Here is a 21,214-nt window from a genome sequence, read left to right on the forward strand (position 1 = left end):
TCCACGTAATAAGTTTCTCTCTCCCTCTCTCTCTCTCTCTCTCTCTCACATACACACACACACACACACACACACACTCAAACAGACACACTCCCCCCCCCCCTCTCTCTCTCTCTCTCTCTCTCTCTGTCTCTCTTTGTTTCCTCTCTCTTCCGGCATGACAGCGACTTAGTATATAGGGATTTGTTCAGGGTTTTTGTTTCGGATTAGTTAGGTTAGTTATAAGTCTTTTTGTCTTAGTTTCTTTGTTTTATCCATTTTCAATGTATATCAGTCAATCGACCATATTATAATTTCTTGTATTACGTGTGGGGGAAATGCACCCTATTATACAAGCCCAACTTTTTTGCATTCCTCCCCATTTCCAACATTTGCGTACACTTAATTTTTTTTTGTAAACTTATACTTTATTTTGTAAATTATGAAATCTATGTACTTGTACTGTTCTGTAATATATCTATATATTTCTGTTGGAAATGAAAAATAAATGAATGAATGAAAATTGAGGTGGAGGGCGATTGCCGTTTGAATTACTTGAACCCGACTCCCCACCCCCTAAATATATATATACATATATCATTTTGTTTTGTTTGATAGATACTTTATTTTCTGCAAATCAATATATACATAAATTACATAATCATGAACATGGGAAACATGCAAAGTATATTTGAAACAGAGTCGTTTGACTTGCATAAACAACGATATAAAAGGAAATTAATGATTTATTATGATATTACAGTATGTATGTCTACGCAGCAGGGATTACAATAACATGTTTAAGAAGCGATAATGCAGAGGGCCGCCATTGTAAGCATTGCTTGAAAAGATGGCCGGCCCGAGGAAAAGGTAAGGACGTACTAGTTTCGTAACAATACAAATTCTGCTGCGAAGATAGCAGGGGAAAATAAACTGTGATGTGTGATGGTGGTGAATGTGCGTGCAAGTGCTTGAAAGTGCACAGGGGCAGATAGGCTGGAATTTAGAATAGCAGAATTGGTTTGCTGGAGGAGGGAACGACATGCGATGTTGCTATCGGGAGACCAACATGAGTCTTATAAATTATTCGTGCTTAATATGTATTTGAAATATAGTGTAGTAAAATATGCTTCTTTAAGTTTGCTTTGAATGAAATCAAGGAGGCACACTGTTTCAACTCCTCAGGAAGAGTGTTCATCTATCCGGACCGTGATGTCTAATCGACTCTTGAGCAAGTAAAAGCTTTGGATTACTTAAACGAAAATCATGGGAACAACGGGTAGGGCATGGGTGAATATGGTCATTGGTTACTAGGGCATTATGGAAAATGGTAATAAATTTCTAATGTGTTTATACATAAATATGGCAGTTAGGTATAAATGTATATCATGGGCCTTTAGAGTTTTTAGGCGATAAAATATGGGATCAGTGTCAGCCAAAAAAATTGAATGTGTACATTATATCGCCATTGTGATTCGGGAATGCACTTGGTTAACAAAAGAACCCCAAAATATTGTCGATTAAACATCAATATTTATATCTATCTATTTATTATATGCATATATATATATATATATATATATATATATATATTCTATATATAGATTATAAATATATCTATATATAGATTCTAAATATATATATATATATCATATATATATATATATATATATGTATCATATATATATATATATGTATATATATATATATCCAGAAACAAAGTAAAGCAAAGAAATCCTAATAAAAGGGGGTCCCACTTTTATTAGAATTGCTTTGTTTTGACTATCTCAGCCATTTCAAAACTAATTTTCATCAAATAAGATTTTAATTCCTCTTAGAATTGTATACCCTTTCAAATTTCATCTAGAGGTTTCTCATTATCTCAAAAAATCATCATCAAAAGATGTTAGAACCTCATCTCAACGGATAAAACTGTACCATCCCTTGACGTTTGTTTGTTTTACACTATTTTCCTTTACACCAGCCGACATAGAGGCGCTGCAGCAACGATGCCTTAACGGTAACACTCCTCGTCGCGACCTGGTGCAGGAGTTCCTAGACATGCTGGAGAAGGTGGAGGATAAACGAGGAATCTTCCAGGCCTTCATGGAAGCTCTTAACAGATCTGGTAAACTTTCAATCAGCATGAATTCATGACCTTTTTGTGCATGCATAGTGAGAAAATCCTCTAATTTTAGCGAAATACACTGTAGTATCGTTTCTTTCTTCTCAACGACATTTTAGTACACTGTAAAAACATCGGTGTTAGATTTGACACCACGGGTGTTAAATCTAACACCGATCAAACTTCAATAGAGGACCACACCCACAGGTGTAGAAAATGCACTGTGATGGTGTTGAAAAGTGTTCACCTGACACTTCGTGATGTTAATTTGACACTGTACCTGGTGTTATTTTGACACTGTACTGGTGTTAATTCAAACATGACACCACATGGTGTTGATTTGATATTTGTTGGTGTTAATATCAATGGTTTAACACCCGTCCAGCTTCAATAAGAGACCACACCAGCTGGTGTTTCTGTGGTGTAAATTTATTTTCACATTTTTTCAAAGATCTAGTATTTTAATGTAAAATTCTTGATCGTCTTGTTTAAATTAAAAATCAAAAAGAGGTGCAGTTACTAAGAAACTCTTCAAAAAACAGTTTAAAATTTGGAAATGACACCCGGAGGTGTTAATTTAACACCATAAATGAGCACCGAAAATTTAACACCAGCTCGGTGTTCACTATTTAACACCGGACTTTTTGCAGTGTACAATATCTCTTTAGCTATACATTTATTCATCACAAGTATGGATTCATCTATTTATGTATATACGTATTTTGGTTTTTATTCGTATTCACATGATATGCTACTGCATTTCCATGGAGAGACAATGAATTATACAAATATAGTATCTATTTCAAACAGCATTGTTTTAAACGTGGGTAATATGAAATTCACTATAGGCTAAATAAATTACATAATACGGCAACTTCATACTTAAAATATTTTACAACACTACCAAGATGCCACATTTGAATTAATGCACATGGTAAAAATCATACTAGGGAGTTGAGACGAAACCTCCCTGATCGTGTACTGAGCCGTACATGCCGTGCAGAGTCAACTTCCCTGGATAGAAATACACCAGAGAAACAAACCCAGAGTATTCTATCTCGTATTCTTACTTCTTTGGTGCCCAAAATTTGTCTGTTTTCTCAACTTTGTGTTACCTATAACCGATTAGAAGCTTTTGGACTTCATGTACAAACTAAACACGAGATCATATTGATACATATTTTCATGACTGACACACATACACACGCACACACACACACAATATATATATATATATATATATATATATATATATATATATATATAAGTAACAAAGCTGCAACAAAGTTCATGCTGTATTCACCAACGGTTTATTTCTTCACACAAATTTTCGAGCGTCTCGCCGCCCTTTCTCAAGACTGTTGATACTGAGAGAACATTGTTCTCTCAGTATCAACACTTGAGAAAGGGCGGCGAGACGCTCGAAAATTTGTGTGAAGAAATAAACCGTTGGTGAATACAGCATGAACTTTGTTGCAGCTTTGTTACTTATCTTTTTATCTTGCCAACACGTGGACTACCTTATCAACATCAATATATATATATATATATATATATATATATATATATATATATGTTATAGTGTGTTGGGGTTTTTTGGTTTTGGTTTATAGGTGATTATCTATCCCAAATCATTCTGTTCATGCATGCGTATCAAACCAGTCATAGAAACTTGCTATAAGAACATAAAAAATGCTTACAATTTTACTCCCGTATAGAGAATGAGCATCCTTTGAGTGAAAGGAAAGTCAACTGACTTTTTGAACGATTTTATACCATATCAATGTGCATGAACGCTTGTCACTACTACTCAAAAATTGAAATTGTTTTTTTCTAATCTCCCGTACATGCGTCGTAACTTTAAAGGTATATAAAGTAGTTCTGGTTGAGATGGGGATTCAGGTTTTGACATTTTTGCAAGATAATTAGAAACCACTTATATATTTATATGAAATATGAAAGAGCATACGATTCCCTTATGGAACAAACACAAGTGTTACCACAATGTGTTCACATAGTTAACTATGTGTAACACTTGTGAATATAGTGTGTTCGCACTGTTGCCACAGTGGGAAATTACAAATTATGTGGTTCACCACATCTCACATAGTCATACACAGTTACCACATTTACCACATAATGGTCACAGTGTGTCATATGCTGCAGTATGTGGGCATGGTGTGTTCATAGAGTTGTCATTGTATGAATTTTCAGACTATGTGATTAACCACATACTTATCATTATGATGACATGCAGTTACCACATAATAGGCACATTGTGTCACATATTGCAGTCTATGGGAATAGTGCCTCCACAGAGATGTCACATTGTGAAACGATGGACTATGTGGTTTATCTCCTACTAGCCACACAGTAGTATACAATTACCACAGCTACCACATAATAGTCACAGTGTGCTTCATATTTCAGTCTGTGGGAAAGATGTGTTCACGTAAAGGCACAGTGTGTATTTAAAACTATGCGACTTACCACATGCTAATCTCATAGAAATTTCATAGTGTTACCACACTGTGTTCACATAATTAACTATATGTAAAATATGTGAATATAGTGTGTTCACAGTGTTGCCACAGTGTGAAATTACAAACTATGTGGTTCACCACATACAACTCATATAGTCATACACAGTTACCACAGCTTACCATATATGTAGTGACACAGTGTGTCACATACTGTAATATGTGAAATTTGTGTGCCAACAGAGTTGCTACAGTATGGAATTCTAGTCTATATGTGGTTCTTCACTGAAAGTCACATGGTAATCACAGTTGTTACAGCGCTTACCATGCACACAAAAACCACAATGTGTCACATATTGCAATATGTATGTGTCCACCGAATTGCCACAGTGTGAAATTCTAGATTATGTGGTTTCTCACCCATGTACAACAGCTTTCCACAAAATAACCACAGAACATGTCACATGTTGCAGCATGTTAAAATGTAGTGCTGCAGATTTGTCGCAATATAGACCGACCTACAAGTGAATGGCGATGGGGTATGTCATTAGAATTATGATAACAATATTGCTGGCCAAAACATTCATTTATAATTTGAATGGGACACAGGGTATTCCCGTGGTATTTTGGGACATATATCGCAGGACTATACCACACAACATTACCACACATGAGTACCACACAGCAAAACCACATAGTATCGCACAGCAGTTCCACATTGCAATATATAACAAACAGAAGTACCAAACAACAAAACCAGAGAAAATACAACAGAAAGTACCACAGGAAAATACCACAGGGTATTCCCATGGTATTTTGTCACATATACCACAGGACTACCACAAGACAACACCAAACAGCAGTACCACACATGAGTACCACAACCAAAACCACATAGTACAGTATATCGCACAGCAGCAGCACATAGCAATACTTAATACCACACAGCAATACTTAATACCACACAGCACTAACACAATATTCCAAAGGCAAAACTGCACAAAATACGAAAGAAAGTACCACAGAAAAATACCACAGGGTATTCTTGTGTTTGTTTGTTGTTTCTTGATATACTTTACCACAGGATTATCACAAAACAATACAATGTACCACACAGCAGTACCTCACAGGAGTATCGCGCAGCAGCACCAACTGGAATAAAAAACAACACACAAACAAAACCACATACATATTCCACAATTAAGTGATAGATGAGTTATGATGTGAATTACATCAATTGATTTAAGCAGTATCTAACCTGACCTATGCTCCTACAGTGTTACCTACTAAGTGGGAGTGCTGAGGTACAGTATGTGATACTTTATGTGGCATTTCTGTGGTATTCCTGTGGTATTCTTGTGGTACTCCTGTGGTAACCCTGTGGCACAAATTTTTACATAGCTCATAAATGTTCATAGAAAGCAACCAAAATTTTCGAAAATACATAAAACACTTCTAATTTAATATCATTTATGATGGGATTTACTTTGAACTTTATCAAAGATTGTCTAATAATGTTATGATATTCCCAATGTCATAAATTTTGTTATGAAAGTGTAATTATTTCATATCTTGATAATAAAGGATTGTCTAGTTAGTAACCCTGCCTTAATGCATTACGAATAGATGGCTTATACATGTATATATGAGTACTGATACACCCGATGACTAACTTAGGAATAGGATGATTATCATAGATCTATTTAGGAATAGAATGGTAGTAGACCGTATCAAATACAAGGAGTTGTTTTAGGTTATATATTAGGAGAAGGACAGGTTGTACAGGTAGGGACATGTTTTTTCCTGAAATTCATCACTCGCCTATTAGGTAAATTTTGGTATACATGTATATGGATATTGATTGTCCCAGATTTTTTTTTTCTTCTGTGGTTGATAAAACAGAGTGAAAGACCGTGGTAGATAACACAGTATGGAATGTCTCAGTTTGACATACTGTGTTACCTACCGCAGTATCTACCCTGTGATTTTCCACAGTGTGATAATAATACAGCATTACCACACCTCATGTCCAAATTTCACAGGTAACCATATTGTGACACAACACGCTGTGTTTCACACTGTGAATCACAGTGTGTTTTACTATGTGGCAACACTATGACTGTTCCATAAGGGTTTTAGGAGAAATTCAAAGGTTATTTGATGAATTTGGTACCAAAATGGCTGAGATGTTCGTAAAACAAAGATTTCCCAATAAAAGATGGGTCCCACCTATTATTAGGACCACGTTGTTTTACTATGTTTTTAAATATCTCAGCCGTTTCAAAACCACTAACCATGAAGTCACTAACTGCGGGCACTTAAAATTCTCTTGCAATTCTCAGCATCATGACAATCTTATGTGTTTATATCCTTTGAATAAGGACTCGTCTCTTCGAATATGATTAGGTGTGCTTGTATATATATTCTATTACCGCAATTTGGAGTACATAATGGTAAAATTAAAAAAAAAAGAAGAAGAATGATATGAAAAATAAATGGTGAAAGAAAAAGATTCGTGTGACATAACATGCATCTCGCGCTTGACTTAAATCATTGTTTTAGACTTTTGCATCTGAACGTCTATAAATAATATCATGCTTCGTACAGAGTTTTAGAATTGAAAGTAATTGGGATGAGGAATAACAATGTTAAAAAAAACCATAACAAATCACAATAAATGCGGATGATGACATAGCAGCTTCACATAAGCATACATGGTTACGTGCTCAAGGAAACAGAACAAAAGAAGAAAGCATGCATAAATTTTGTACAAGTGATCTTGTTCAGCAACTGGTATTGTAATGGAATGACGCTGATATATTACTGGAATATGTGAGCTCCCTATGTCATCATCCTTGTTGCAGTGAATCATATTTTGGGTTTTTCAAATGGTTTATCACCTCAAGGATCACAATAGATTCCACAAATCTATACATGCAACAATCAATTTATGTATGCGAAATGTATGAAATTACATGAATCGTCTGGAATGCCCTTTTAAGGTGTCGTATATCAACACAAGGAATTCTTACGAAAATAATGTAAACAGTTAGCGCAAATACGATGACAATACTTACCTCAACACGCATAAGCAGTAATTATGGATGATAAATCATTCTAAAAAAATTATGTGACTAATGCTTTGAAGACATGTCGATCCATTCGATTCATCTGTCACCATGGCTACGTGATGCTTCCCCTCCCAGATAATGAATATCTTCGCCACCATCTTGAAGGGACATCGAATTTGACCTCGAAGAGAAGAGAAAACTACCAGTACCTCATGAAGGTTTACCTGGAGAAGCTGAAAGACATGAGCACAATGAGAGTAATGAAGCATCTAGAAGGATCCTGTTTGAATTCAAATGACATCGAAAGAATTCGACGAAAGGTAACACTGTGCCATCTGCAGAAAAGAGAAACAAAAAATAAGTTTCAGCGGGCTTTCAGCACAACATAATCTTAACATATCTGAAAAGAAATAATATTTTTCATCTCTCAACTTATCATGGATGCTTATGAAGATGAATAGGGCACATACATAAAACATCTGCGATGATTTACTGCAAAAAAATTGAATGTTAATGAATGTCAATTTGATATTCTTAAGTAGTCATGAATGCGCAAATATACAACTCTCTAACTGCTATTACATTACATAACGCGGACTGTTCTGGTTCTCCGCATCAATTACTTATTTTCTATTTGTAACTATCGTGAATGTCTTCGTAACTCCTTTGTGTTACCGCGCACCACAATTTACAGACTTTACATTATTTTGCATTTGCTCTGCTCATTAAAAAGGCATGTGAATAGAAAACCTGATTGAAAGTACGAAATGTATACGTTTTTATATTTTTATAGACCTATCATTTTCCCTCAGACTCTGAATTGTCTGAGTTACTGCTATGTTCAAGGATTAAAAGGGGGGTCTGGTAAACCCTGTGGAATTGTTATTACTGAGTTCTATACCATCATTTGGGAACGCACATGCACAAAGAGTGAAAATAATTATGCTTCCGTGAACGATAACCTATTGATTTGCTAGCCCTTTCTGCAAAATAATGGCTGGAATTTTTATGAGTTGTCACAAAGTTTGACTTTGTTTGGAACATCCACTGGGTTTTCGTTGTATGTCAGTATTTACAGAATTCCAAAGTTTGGGGCCATTAAAGATGATTAGCTATTTTATTTATTTTTCCTCTCTCTCTCTCTCTCTCTCTCTCTGTCTATTGCTCTCTTTGTAGATGTTTAACTGTAGTGGTTCCACTCCTGCCTCTACTCTTTGTTATGTATATGTATATGTATATATATATATATATCTATTATATAAATAGTGCATGCTCTATGATGCACTATACTGGATTAGAGAACGACAAATACTAAATTATCCCGAGTGCTGTTTTGTTTCACCGAGGCCGCAGGCCGAGGTGAATAGAACTGCACGAGAGATAATTTAGTATTTGGAGTTCTATAGTCCAGTACTGGTGCATCAATAGAACATGCACTATTTGTTATAGTAAATAGGCCTCTCGATCTAGGCCACCAATGCATGTTGCGTAGGTCTTCTAGAGCTAGAGGTCTAACCGTTATGTACATTGTACATCTAGATCACTTTTCTAACGTTAGTAGGCCTACCGTCCTTAGCTTAGGCCTCCTGACTCTAGCTCTAACGTTAGATCATGATCTAGGTCTAACCGCGCTAGTTCTAGACCACACTCCTACTTCGTTTAGAAAAACGAGGTCTAGATCTAAAATACTCAAGTTTCTTACCTATAGAACAAAATGAGCTCCAAATCCAGATGAACACCAAAAACTTGAACTTGTTGAATGCGCTGAAATTCCAATGAAAACTTGAATGCACAACTGGAACAATGGTCAATCCACTCAATGGAACATATTCACAGTAGCGTTAACACGTTCTCTAGTTAGTCTAGTGTCTTCCATTTGGAATGTTACTTCTGATTGTAGATTACTTTCACTTTACAATTGTGAAAATGAAGGTGCATTTGAGAGCTCACAGATGTAGATATGTTCACTGGAGATGCAGTTGGCTGACTGAGATCCAGCTGAGATGACTGTGGTGGGGAAGGAGGCGCAACATTTGAAGTGGTGCTTGAAGTAGGTCCAGAAGTGACAGTAGACTTATCAGTAACGTTAGATCCAGCAGTAGAACTACCGGCACGCTGTATCTGTAGCTGAACAGGGCCAGAACTAGCTTGGTTAGGAGTAGCGTTAGTTCCACTAGAGCTAGGTCTCGATCTACGCAAGGTTGACTGTAGGCCTACATTCACCTCTTCAGATCTGCTTGTACTGGTGCTTGCGATCGTCAAGCTCATTCTCCTCTTCTGACTCTCCTCTACCCTAGAGTAGTGTTTGATGCTAGACTCCGATTTATGTCCAGAAATGGACATGATGTGCCGAGCTTCAAACCCAGCAGTATCAAGCTTGTTGATAGCTGTTGCACGGAGGCAGTGATTGGTATATACCCTGGAGCACTTGGCTTCACTTGAGATGACTGCCATTTTATTCCCAAGTGTATTCATGCCCACAGCCATATTATCGTACCAAGGGTTACCTGCAGGCCTAGCTGCCTTTGGCCGTTGCCAAAATGCTTCACATTTTTCATTCAGACGAGATTTGTAGTCACAAAACGATGCGACAGGGCAGTCGGACTCACCCGTTTCGTACATGCGGCCGCATTGACTTTTTTCATCATCATCCGCACCGCCACGATGGTTCTTTGTCGTCATGTCCCGAACAAGGTGAACATACCGCTGATTTGCTGAATCTTTGTCAACGGCAAAATCATCTTTTTTCATCTGACGAAGATTTTCACGACCTCTGTTGCAGAGATGCAGCATGAGATCGAGAAACACCTTATTCTGCAAACCTTTTGGTGTCGTGGGGTCAACTGCAGAACTTTGCCTTATTTTGTCCATGTCCTCTGTGGTGATCGGATCTTTATGCCGAATGACACCTTTCCCCTCTGTCTTCAACATGTGGAGGACCGCGTTAAACATTTCACAAGATGATTGAAAAGCATCATCCTTCGTAATGTCTACTTGACGATGCTTTAGTAAGTAGCGATGAAGTCCGTATCGAATCGTGATCATCGACCGCTTGGCATAGAGCTCCCCGTCGCCTCGACGTACTTCTGCATAAAATGTCCGAAGGAAAGTGTTCAATTCGGGAGAAGAAGAATGCTCGGTCACACGAGAAAAATCTATGTTTTTCTGTTCGCAATATGCCCTCAAAATGCTCAAGGAGTGATTAATAACGTCCTTGGTTCTTCTGGAATCCTTTCCATCGACGATAGACTGTAATTCCACCTCAGAAAGAGATAGAAATCGCTGATCTCGCCCACTCTCTCGAAGAGGTAAACTGGCCATTTTGACCGATAAAAGTTAGAGCTTGATTAACCGCTTAACTACTACTACTGGTACGTTAGAGCCGAAAATTTTCCTCCGATCACACATTATCGATCATTAATAATTGTCTGATCGAAATTATCTACCGCTACCTATATAAAATCCCGCAATTTTGCTTTCGCTGTTATCGATAGCCCTGTGAGTAATGTTTTCTTCACGAAATGATATCGATCCCCATACGATAGCAATCGTAAACAATTAACTCATCCCCTATTTATTAACACGGGATTCCCCGTGCAAAAATCAGCGTTATAGTGGCACGGTCGTGCCACTATACCGGAATTTTTGCACAATCACGTGATGCTATCCAGCCAATCACAACGCCAATTTCACTCTACCTATTTACTATATATATATATAATCATGTTACATATTGAATTCTGCAAACTTCTCTTCATTCAATGTCACATCAGACACAAACATTATTATGAATACAAAAGTAATTTTGTTCTCCCGTCACTTTTCTCAACGAATGTTAGAATGAGAACTACGGACCTATTGCTGCCTGCACGGAGCTCATGTTGAGACTCCAGCGAAAAGACGAAGATTTCTTTGACCGTCTTGTGAAGGGACTTGATGAGAGTGGGTCAAAGGATCTCGCTCGTGAGCTACGTCACATGAAGAACTTTGCCCTTGGGATAGAGGATGCAGACTCTGATCAAAGTAAAGCCATCGCAATTTTTTAATACTTAACCTTCACTTTATCACTTTTTCTTCCTGATTTCTTCCCGAGGTTATTACACTTTATATGAGTGTGGCAACAGAATCCTCGCGTACGTTTTCCACTTTCTTGGCAAACTGTTAATTAGACCTTTTTTTGTCATGTTTGCTAACTAACTAGTGATCCTGCAGTAATTATTCTGTGCGCACTTCCAAGATGAATTATGTGACAAGTTAAAATTTGTTTCACGAAAAATGGTTTAAATCACATGGTTATATTTTTGTGAAATATTCTTACAGTAATTAACACTTTTGAGGTGCCAGCTACGATGGACTGTATGGTTATATCAACCAGATCAAGGTGTATTGACAAATAATTATATCCTAAAAAGGGATAGATATACACACTTTGGTGTAAGCTATCATGGGTGCGGTGTGGTGAATAGACTGGTGTCAAATTTGCCAAGAGAGAGCACATAGCACAGACGCAAAATCATTCCTTCCCTTTATCTTTTTTTAAACGAAGTCAGAAAATCTGTTCCTTTCGTTCTTTCCTATATCTCTTCTTTTGAACAAGTCACCAGCAAGTACTTCGGACATTGTAAACAATGATTTGATTATCTTTAGGACTGTAAGCGTTTCAAACTAAAAAAGTAAATGTTGTTGCCGTTCTGTCATATGATAAAGCGTCGATTGTTTCGCTTTGTTCTTGTATTTGGATAGTATAAACTTGAGATTCAACGGAAAGATATATTCGTTTTTGTGTATCATGATTATGTAGAAACCAGCAAAGCTTTTGTAATTATAATCAAATCTAATCATATCAATTCACATTTCTCTCACAGCAGATGAAGAAATCCCCATGGAAACAACCGAGACAGAAGAGGTGGTTGACGAGAAGACAATGGATATGAACACTGCTGTCAATGAGGGACCCCAGGAACTCATACTGAGGCCTTACCAGGAGAAGGTTGCAGCTCAATCTCTTCGTGGTGAGAACTCACTGGTTGTACTCCCGACGGGCAAGGGCAAGACTGAAGTTGCCATTGCTGTGATCCAGCGACTGTTTTTACATTCGTCAGACAGTGAACTTGGTGCGAGCAGCAGTCATGGAAACAAGAAGACAGTCTTTGTTGTGAACAAAGTATGTAATTAGGTCAATTATTACAAAAATCCACTCGCATAATGTAGCGAACATAAGCATAGATTTATGTCCATCCTTAATTCAGTATACTGTTTTTCACTAGCTGTCATGCCTATGACGTATTTTCTCCTGCTTATAGCAATGAGACATTATTATTATGTGTGTGTGTGTGTGTGTGTGTGTGTGTGTGTGTGTGTTCTGAAGGGTGCTAGAAGCATTATGCTTTTGGGTTACACGTTCGTCCATCTGTCCACATAGATCTCGTTGTCAGAAGCGGTAAGGAACATGGGTATACATTATACAGAGCTCTACCATTTCTTTTGTTTTCATAATATACTATCTATCATATGAAATAAGACATAATGAGGCAGTAAAGTCTACGTGTCTGACTCAGAATCATTCGAGGCACTTAAAAAAAGTGGTTGTATGGAGTGTTATATTCAATTTCTAATGAGTGAATTCTGACTCCAGACAAAAATTGATTGGCTCTTTTGTTCATAGGCATTTTCCAATTCGAGTAAAGTTCCACACTTTCTTCTTGTAGGTCCCCCTTGTAACACAGCAGAAGGAGCGCTGTCTCAAGTATCTTCGTGGTAAGTGCAGGGTGGCCGGTGTGAGTGGGGAAGAGATTGCTGGGGCACCGCTGGACACTGTCATTGACAGCAATGACATTATCGTGCTAACAGCACAGATCCTGGTCAACGCACTGAAGAATAGCACGTCGGGGGTCAGTCTGTCTCAAATCGATCTACTCGTCTTGGACGAATGCCATCATTGTCAGGTTCGTTATCCCTAGCTCATCTCCTACGTGACCTCCAAGAAGTTTATCTTAGAATCACATGGACAAATTAACTTCTGCAGCCTCGCTATAGTGATAGCATTGTTCTCCGCCCGGCCCTAATGGCCCTCTCTTCTATGTCATCTGTTCATCTGGTTAAAATAGAAAACCAAAAAGCCCCACCTACTTCGTCTTTAATGTGTCTTTTTCCAGGCTTGTCGCAGAGTTCAACTAAACAAGACTACCAAAACGAAGTTTAACATTTCACTTCTGATCGATTGTTTTTGTATCACTTAACATAAACTGTTTACCGTCGTCCGATCAGTCAATGTAAACTGGTTTCCAATGTCTGATCATTTCTATCAATGTTTTGACATTCTGCAGAAGTCGGATCCGTACAATGTGCTCATGGCTCTTTACCGCGACCTGAAGCTGAATCAACCGACGGCTCAAAGACCACAGGTCAGTTCCTGTCAAACGAGAGATATAGAAGGAAAAAGACGTTTAGAGTTTTCTACATGCCATACTGCTGTATTTAAGATTGTGGTTATTTTGACATTACATAGCATCACAATCAGCTATAGAAAACTTGCATTTTATACAGGGTATAACTAAACTTCTATTCAATGAAATATGACACTTGAACCAAAAATTCCTTAACTTTCATAGTCTATGATCGATTTTAATGAGACTTTCACCATTTTGTTTATCTGATACTTGGATGAATTATCTCGAACTACGAAGGTCTACTGTAATGTTATGGGAAATTGCAAAGAAAACGTCCAACTGACTGATTTATTTCGCTCGTGTGCTGGTACGAACTGTACTAATTCGTACTTTCTTTTAATACCATGGTCTGTGGAAGAAGTATAAATCTAAAATGAATTGAATTGAAATTTATTTAATTGAAGTGAATCTTATTTCAGTCTTATGAAACATTCTTATCGTGGCCAGATTCTAGGCTTAACAGCTTCTCCTGGTGTTGGAAACGCGAAGAACCTGAAGGAAGCAGAAGAGCATATCATTAAGCTGTGCGCCAACCTGGACGCCATTATACCTCAAGAAACTAACGAGGTGACTTTCGATGACCAAGACGTAGGTCCAAGACAAAGTGAGTAGGGCGCCCTCTAGGGCCCTTCACCCATACTTTGTTGTTGTTGTTGTCGTTTTGGTTTTAATGGCGTGTATCACTCAGAACTGAGTAATTACGTTGTTGTTATTGTCGTCGTTTTGGTTTTAATGGCTTGTATCACTCAAGATTGAGTATTCACGCAAGATTGAATTTTTTCGGCACATGTAGCCTTTTGTCAAGGACCTCTTGATGTATGATGGCCATAACGGGCGAGCGAAGCGAGCCCAGCCGAGCGCGACAGCGATAGGCTGTCCAACTCAGCTGTGATCGCTTCGTTCGCCCACATTCTCTTACCACCATACGGCGAGAGGACCTTGGCGAAAGGCTATACCCGATACTGATCGTAGTCTGAATACGTGACATTCGTCACTTGTAATTCACATTCTTCTGATCTTGAAGCATTGAATTTAAATTAACGCGATGCTTATCGCGTGAGAATATTGCAACATGAATATTTGCTTGGTGAAAATCATGTTTACTTAGAAAGATGAACTTGAATATTATGTTCAACCGTCGTGCTGTGTACACGGAAAAAAAAATAAATACAAGCATAACGATATAACCAGCCACTGACACCCATTCGATTTATGCACACTCGTCTGATGCCCACTGACCACAATTCAGGGCTTTTTACACTTGCAAAATTTTGCTTAGTCAAGTACCAACGGTGGGGCTAAGGCCCCTTAGCCCCACCGTTGGTATCGGACTTTCCTTAGCCCAGTTTCTGTTTACGCTTGTTTTTGCCAAAGTGGGCTAGCGCCACCGATAATCCCGTACTATCTGACCCTGCAAAAAAAGCAGCGTTAGCACCCCAAATTGCGGTGCTAACCCCGCAAATGCGGTGCCAAGCAAGCGAGTGTAAACAGAACGAAAAAATAATCCGGGGCTAAGCGACGGAGACGAAGTCCGACCCCCACTGACCAATCAGAAACGAGGTAATCAAGTACTGCCGGTGCGTGCGTGTACTTGTACAGTACACAGCGTAATCATGAATATTCATTTGGTTTGGAAAGTACGGGACTAAGAAATACGAGTGTAAAAAGATCAGTTTTCTCCTTAGCCCAGGACAAGAGCTTAGTACGGGATTTATTGGGGAGTGTAAAAAGCTGAAAAAATTGGTACGGGACTAACGATAGTCCTGGGTCAGAGAAAGTACGGGGTTAAGAAACACAATTTTGGGGTGTTTTTATTGATGATAAATTATCCTGGAATTCTCATGTGAATCATATATGTTCAACAATATCGAAAAGTATTGGTGTTCTGTACAAATTACAATTTCTTCCACAAAATATTTTAAAGATGCTGTATTATTCGTTTGTTTCAGTTCACATAAAATATTGTAGTATTGTTTGGGGTTTTACTACAAAGAAAAATATTGATCGTATTCATAAATTACAGAAACGCAGTATTCGTTTGATAACTAACTCTTCATATTTAGCTCCCAGTAAGCCATTATTTCTTACGATGAAAATTTTACCTATTCAAGAATTTATTTCTTTGGAAAGTATGATTTTTATTTTTAAAGTTTCCAACAATGTTCTTTCTGAAGTATTTCACAACCATTTCACTTTGAATTGTTCTATACACAATTACCAGGAATGCTCTAAATTTTCACACACCATTAAACCGGATTTCAAAAACTCAATCCTCCATTTTTTTACCATGTCCCTATTCTTTGGAATACTCTTCCTCCAACAGTCAAGAGTAGTAAGACCTTACGTCAATTTAAAAGGCTTTATAAAATATATATTTTTGATGAAATGTATCTGAAACTGTAAGTATAAGTATGCATAGTTTCCACCTCTGCCTCTTTTCTTCTCTTTTCATTGTATCTTTGACCTTTGTTTTATCAAATGAATTTGTATGATAATTGTTTAGTTGAAATGTGTTGATAATTGTTTGTAGGGGATCGTTTCCAACAAGCCTCGTGTGTGCTTTCTATGATCCCTCCAATCAAAATGTGTAAATGTACCAAGGCAATTGTGTTTTGATATTTGTAGATGTTAAGTTTTGATATGGAAATAAATGAATGAATGAATGAATGAAAGTGTAAAAAAGGCTTTCATAGCATGTAGACATCACAAACTGTCAAATCAAGCGCCTAATCCTATTTCTTCCTCTCTCGTCTCTCTTCACATTAATCTGGACAGGAATGTGTCGTCGCAGCAGAAAAACAATTAGTTATTTTGACCCGCAGTGAAACAAACAACAAATAGACAATATGTAGAACAAAAAAAAGTAAAAATCGACGCATCTTGGTTTAAATGACTTACTACTGGTAACTTTCAAGTTCGTGTACCCTGTCTGAAACTACAGGACTTTCATACCATGCATACAATTTGCTTTGCTTCTTTTGTTTTTCGCATGTTTGGAACCTACTGGTCAAATTCTATCCTACCATGTCCTAGCGATCATATATTAACGAGAATGTCGCTAATTGGTTTTCTTTTAATCTGTATCTATTACAGTTCAGAGGATAGTTCCAGGACGCTCCGGCAGAGATCCTTTCTTCAGGAAAATTTCTGACATCATGGCTGACATCGAGAATAGGATTGCTGAATCGAGAGGTGAGCTTTGATGTACAGGCGACTGTCGTTATAATGAAGTCCTAGGGACTGGTAGTTTTCTTTCGTTTATATCAAAATTCCCGTATATCTGACACAAATAAAGTGTATGAAGATATGTAACTGATAATTCTGGCCCCTGAATTCTGCTCCGTTGTAGCCAAAATGTCGTTATATCCATGTTCGTTATAACAGGAGTACGCCCTATTACGTACTGGTCTTGTACAAACCGGATTTAACGGAGAAGTAAGACACAAGGCTTATATTGACTTTATGCATACTGAAACAGAACACGTATCGTAACGATAGAGTAATATTTGAGTACAGTGTCATTTGAATTCTCGCGGTTACCGTAACGAGAGTTGTAATCATTCACTATGCTATTTCTAGGGAGGCATATTAGGCCTACATAGTAATGATAAAGGAGGCTGTAATACGGGAACAATGTTACCTTTTTGTCGAAGTCTGTGATACTATTCACATAATTTTATCTCCGTAATGAAATGAAATGAAATAAAATGTAAGACACTCTCACAGGCAGGAATCATTGTGGTGCAAAGCTGGATGCCAGAAACTACAAAAGAATATTTCCAGTGATAAATAGTAGGCCTACATGTAATTTTGTACACTTAAACCGGAAGGTCCCTCGTCTCACAAGGTATACTAGTACACAATATAGGTTTCGTTGACGCCACTTGACTGATCCTTTGAAAATGTGTATTTCCTTGATGGCTACCGTAGAGGGCTCGCGACTTCTGACTGTTGACAGCACCTCGACAACAGCACGCTCAAAGCGAGGTCAGCAACACTACGAGAACTGGGTGGTCGATTTCACCAAGCAAATCAGACTTCAAGTGAGCGATGGCGAAGAGCATCAGAAACTTCTCACCTACGTAGAGTTCCTCAGGGTGAGAAAATTTCCTCAGATTTTTAAAGCAATGATGCTGCTTGAAAAAAAAAAACCGAGAGAAAGAATTACATGTAGGCCTATTGTATAAACTTGTAGTTGACGTTCAATCCAGTACATCTGCTTTTAGCACGCGAACACAACATAAATGAAATATTCAAATTCATGAAATTCTTCGTTCGAGATGTTTTCATTCCAACTGATTGCCAAATTGCCCTACATCGACGTAAATAAGCACTGAATTGATCAGTGATCAATTCATTGCTTAGGTCGATGTAGGGCAATTTGTCAATAAATGAAATAGCTGTTGTTTTCGACAAAAATACTGGAAATTTTCAAGTCCTATTGTTTGATGGAATGAAAAAAACAAAACTAAAAAAAAAAAGATCCCACAAACTCTCTATCAATATAAGGAGGAAATCTCTTCCTCACATTACGATGTCCAATAATATACCAAAACACCAATGTACCAATATGCCAACATACCAGCATACCAAAATATACCAACGTACCAACATGCCAACGTACCAATATACCAATATACCAATATAGGGCCCAACATACCAATATACCAACATTATACCAATTATTTACCAATATACCAACATCACACCAATTTACCAATACACCGATATACCAACATGGGTTACGTGTTGATGCATGTGCTATCACATGTATTTCAACTTCGTCACCTGCAGATAGCCTATAATGAATGCAACTATTTCTTTTATAATTACACGAAGGATGACAAAATTGCGTGCTTCCGTGTCAATCTATTGATATTACAGGGGCAGAATTTTTGTATTCCAATCAAGATTTGCTTTAATTCACTCACTTTTATGTCGGGAAAAGCTCCTTAATGTATGGACAAAACTAATGAAATGAGAAAGATTGTGACTTGACTTCACACTGTGATGATGATTATCATCTTAAATATTAAAGGTTTGTCATTTGTGCACATGGTATATACAGAAATACAACAACTGCCTGTTCATTAACCGTGATGTGCGTACCACTGACGCCATCGACTACATGGAGGAGTTCCTAGCCACTTCAGAACGAGAGATAGCTTCGGGCCTGACTGATGTGATTCTAGCCAAGCAGTTTAGAGGTAGGACCCACATCATTTTGAAGTTTTCATCGTGTTGTATAGTCACAATGTATAGTACTGTACAGATAATTAAGACAATAAAGATAATTACGAAGATAACAAGAACAAAAGACCAACTAAGATTTAAGGATTACTACTAGTACTCTGTTTTGCTCTTTTTTGTATACTGCAATAATTGCCACAAAGAAGCCATAGAGGTTGGCATTTTCTACAGCCAGAATGTTATGTGATATCATATTCGATAGAATTGTGATACACTTGGAATGGTCGGGGAGTTCGGTGTGGAAAGACAGTTCACTATTAATATTTTTCTAAGGTGATATGACAACAATGGATTCTTGAATGTGTGTGAGTTTGTGCGTGTGTGTGCGTGTGTTCCTCATGTCTGTGTGTCGGTGTGTCTGTGTTTTGCCTGTATATGTATAATTTGGTGTTATCCCTCAGCCCTTTTTTTTTCAGCAAAGTAAATGACATTTCACAGAGTTATGATTTTTCACAGACGCTCTCCCCGAACTGCGGCAGTCCTCCGAGCTGCATCTGAGCAGAAACCCCGTGCTGGCCGAGCTGGGGAGAAGGCTAAAGCACGAATACCGCCTTGAGCCGGAATCTCTGACCATCATCTTCACCAAGACTCGCCAGTCGGCTATCGCTCTGGTCAAATGGCTGAATGAAGAACCGTTCTTGCAGCAGTTTAAGGCTGGTTTCCTTATCGGAAGTGGTGATCAAGGTACGTAATCATGTTCTCTTATAGGATTAAAGCACAAGATTCATTCTCGTTAACCGCACACATGGACAAACAAAAGTGGTCACTATTTCGGGAGATCATATTACCCTTAGTAATTTCGCATGTTTAGTAATCCTTGTCGAAAACACGCAGGCTAGTCCCATTTCATAGCGAAGCACGACAGACAACTCGGAGAAATACTACACTTGATAGTTGAATTCTCATGAGTGAGCCAAAATATTAACATTCTAAAGGTTGGTGTTTACAATTTCTGTTTATGCTCTCCTCATGTCACTCCTCACTAAAATTGCTAAACCGTACAATACATCCTGGACTGATCTGCTTTGATTTTTTTTCTCTCCTTTCTTAACTTTCTGAAAATAAATTTCAAAAACTTTCATATTCATTTTATATCATACTTTCTTGCTGTCATCACAGCTCTAGGCTTCCTACGTGTACTTCTGTAGACCACGTCGTTTTGTCTGCTTGTCTTTCCAACAGGAATGACTTCCAACGCACAGGCTGAATTGCTCAAGATGTTCAGAGAAGGAGAAAAGAAAATCGTCGTTTCTACGTCAGTAGCAGAAGAAGGTCTCGATATCCAGAAGTGCAACGTTGTAGTCAGATACAACTACGTGACCAGTGACGTAGGACACGTGCAGACAAAAGGTAATTGGACGACTCTGTCGGATACGATCGTAAAAATTTGTGATTGAATGCGTTTCAGAATCGAAACTGAAAAGACTTCTTCCATTTTTTTTCTTTCGCGTTGTGATTGTAATTGCATGTTATCAGGATAATCGATTCATAATCAGTCTTTCTTCAACGATCGTGGTTGGCAAGTAATTTGGTTCTACACTATTATTTTGTTGTTGATGTTGCTGTTCCGGATCTTCGGCACTCTGAAAGCCATTTTTGCCCCCCCCCCCCCCCCCCCATTCCGCTACCCGTGGACCATTGACTGCTTCTATAAAACCTATGATCAGTGCCAATTCGACGGGCATGCCTCCAAATATGCGCCACGTTTGTTTGTTTGTTTGTTTTTTCTTGTGGTTTGTTTGTTTGTTTGTTTGTTTGTTTGTTTGCTGTTATTGAAATTGAAAAAGAAAATTGCAATCTAAGAATCTATCCTAACACGAACTTAACTTGCATTGAATCATTTTTGAAAACGTTAAAGGA

The 21,214-nt window shown here is 37.9% G+C and overlaps 2 protein-coding genes across 3 annotated transcripts in view; one reads left to right on the plus strand and one right to left on the minus strand.

The window, feature by feature from the left end:
• The window catches only part of LOC139724599 (ATP-dependent RNA helicase DHX58-like), a 29,974-nt gene that overhangs the window by 4,763 nt on the left and 3,997 nt on the right, over positions 1-21,214 (plus strand). Inside the window, exons 2-13 of one of the 2 annotated variants that reach the window (XM_071635732.1) lie at positions 1,964-2,107; positions 7,791-7,975; positions 11,495-11,678; positions 12,521-12,819; positions 13,364-13,600; positions 13,982-14,059; positions 14,552-14,708; positions 17,198-17,296; positions 18,035-18,201; positions 19,173-19,311; positions 19,811-20,038; positions 20,537-20,704. In XM_071635732.1, the coding sequence (XP_071491833.1) occupies positions 1,964-2,107; positions 7,791-7,975; positions 11,495-11,678; positions 12,521-12,819; positions 13,364-13,600; positions 13,982-14,059; positions 14,552-14,708; positions 17,198-17,296; positions 18,035-18,201; positions 19,173-19,311; positions 19,811-20,038; positions 20,537-20,704 (2,085 nt within the window). The remainder of the gene's footprint in view (positions 1-1,963; positions 2,108-7,790; positions 7,976-11,494; positions 11,679-12,520; positions 12,820-13,363; positions 13,601-13,981; positions 14,060-14,551; positions 14,709-17,197; positions 17,297-18,034; positions 18,202-19,172; positions 19,312-19,810; positions 20,039-20,536; positions 20,705-21,214) is intronic. The other variant, XM_071635733.1, reaches the window with a different exon arrangement.
• LOC139724613 (zinc finger MYM-type protein 2-like) lies at positions 9,540-10,976 on the minus strand. The gene is made up of 3 exons (XM_071635750.1): positions 9,899-10,976; positions 9,830-9,846; positions 9,540-9,770 (listed from the first exon to the last, which is right to left on the minus strand). The coding sequence occupies exons 1-3, from the start codon at positions 10,974-10,976 to the stop codon at positions 9,540-9,542; spliced, it is 1,326 nt and encodes a 441-aa protein (XP_071491851.1).

This window comes from Diadema antillarum, unplaced genomic scaffold, assembly GCF_040938485.1.
Source record: "Diadema antillarum isolate AM-2024a unplaced genomic scaffold, OU_Dant_1.0 scf00000223, whole genome shotgun sequence".
NCBI classification, from domain to species: Eukaryota; Metazoa; Echinodermata; class Echinoidea; order Diadematoida; family Diadematidae; genus Diadema; species Diadema antillarum.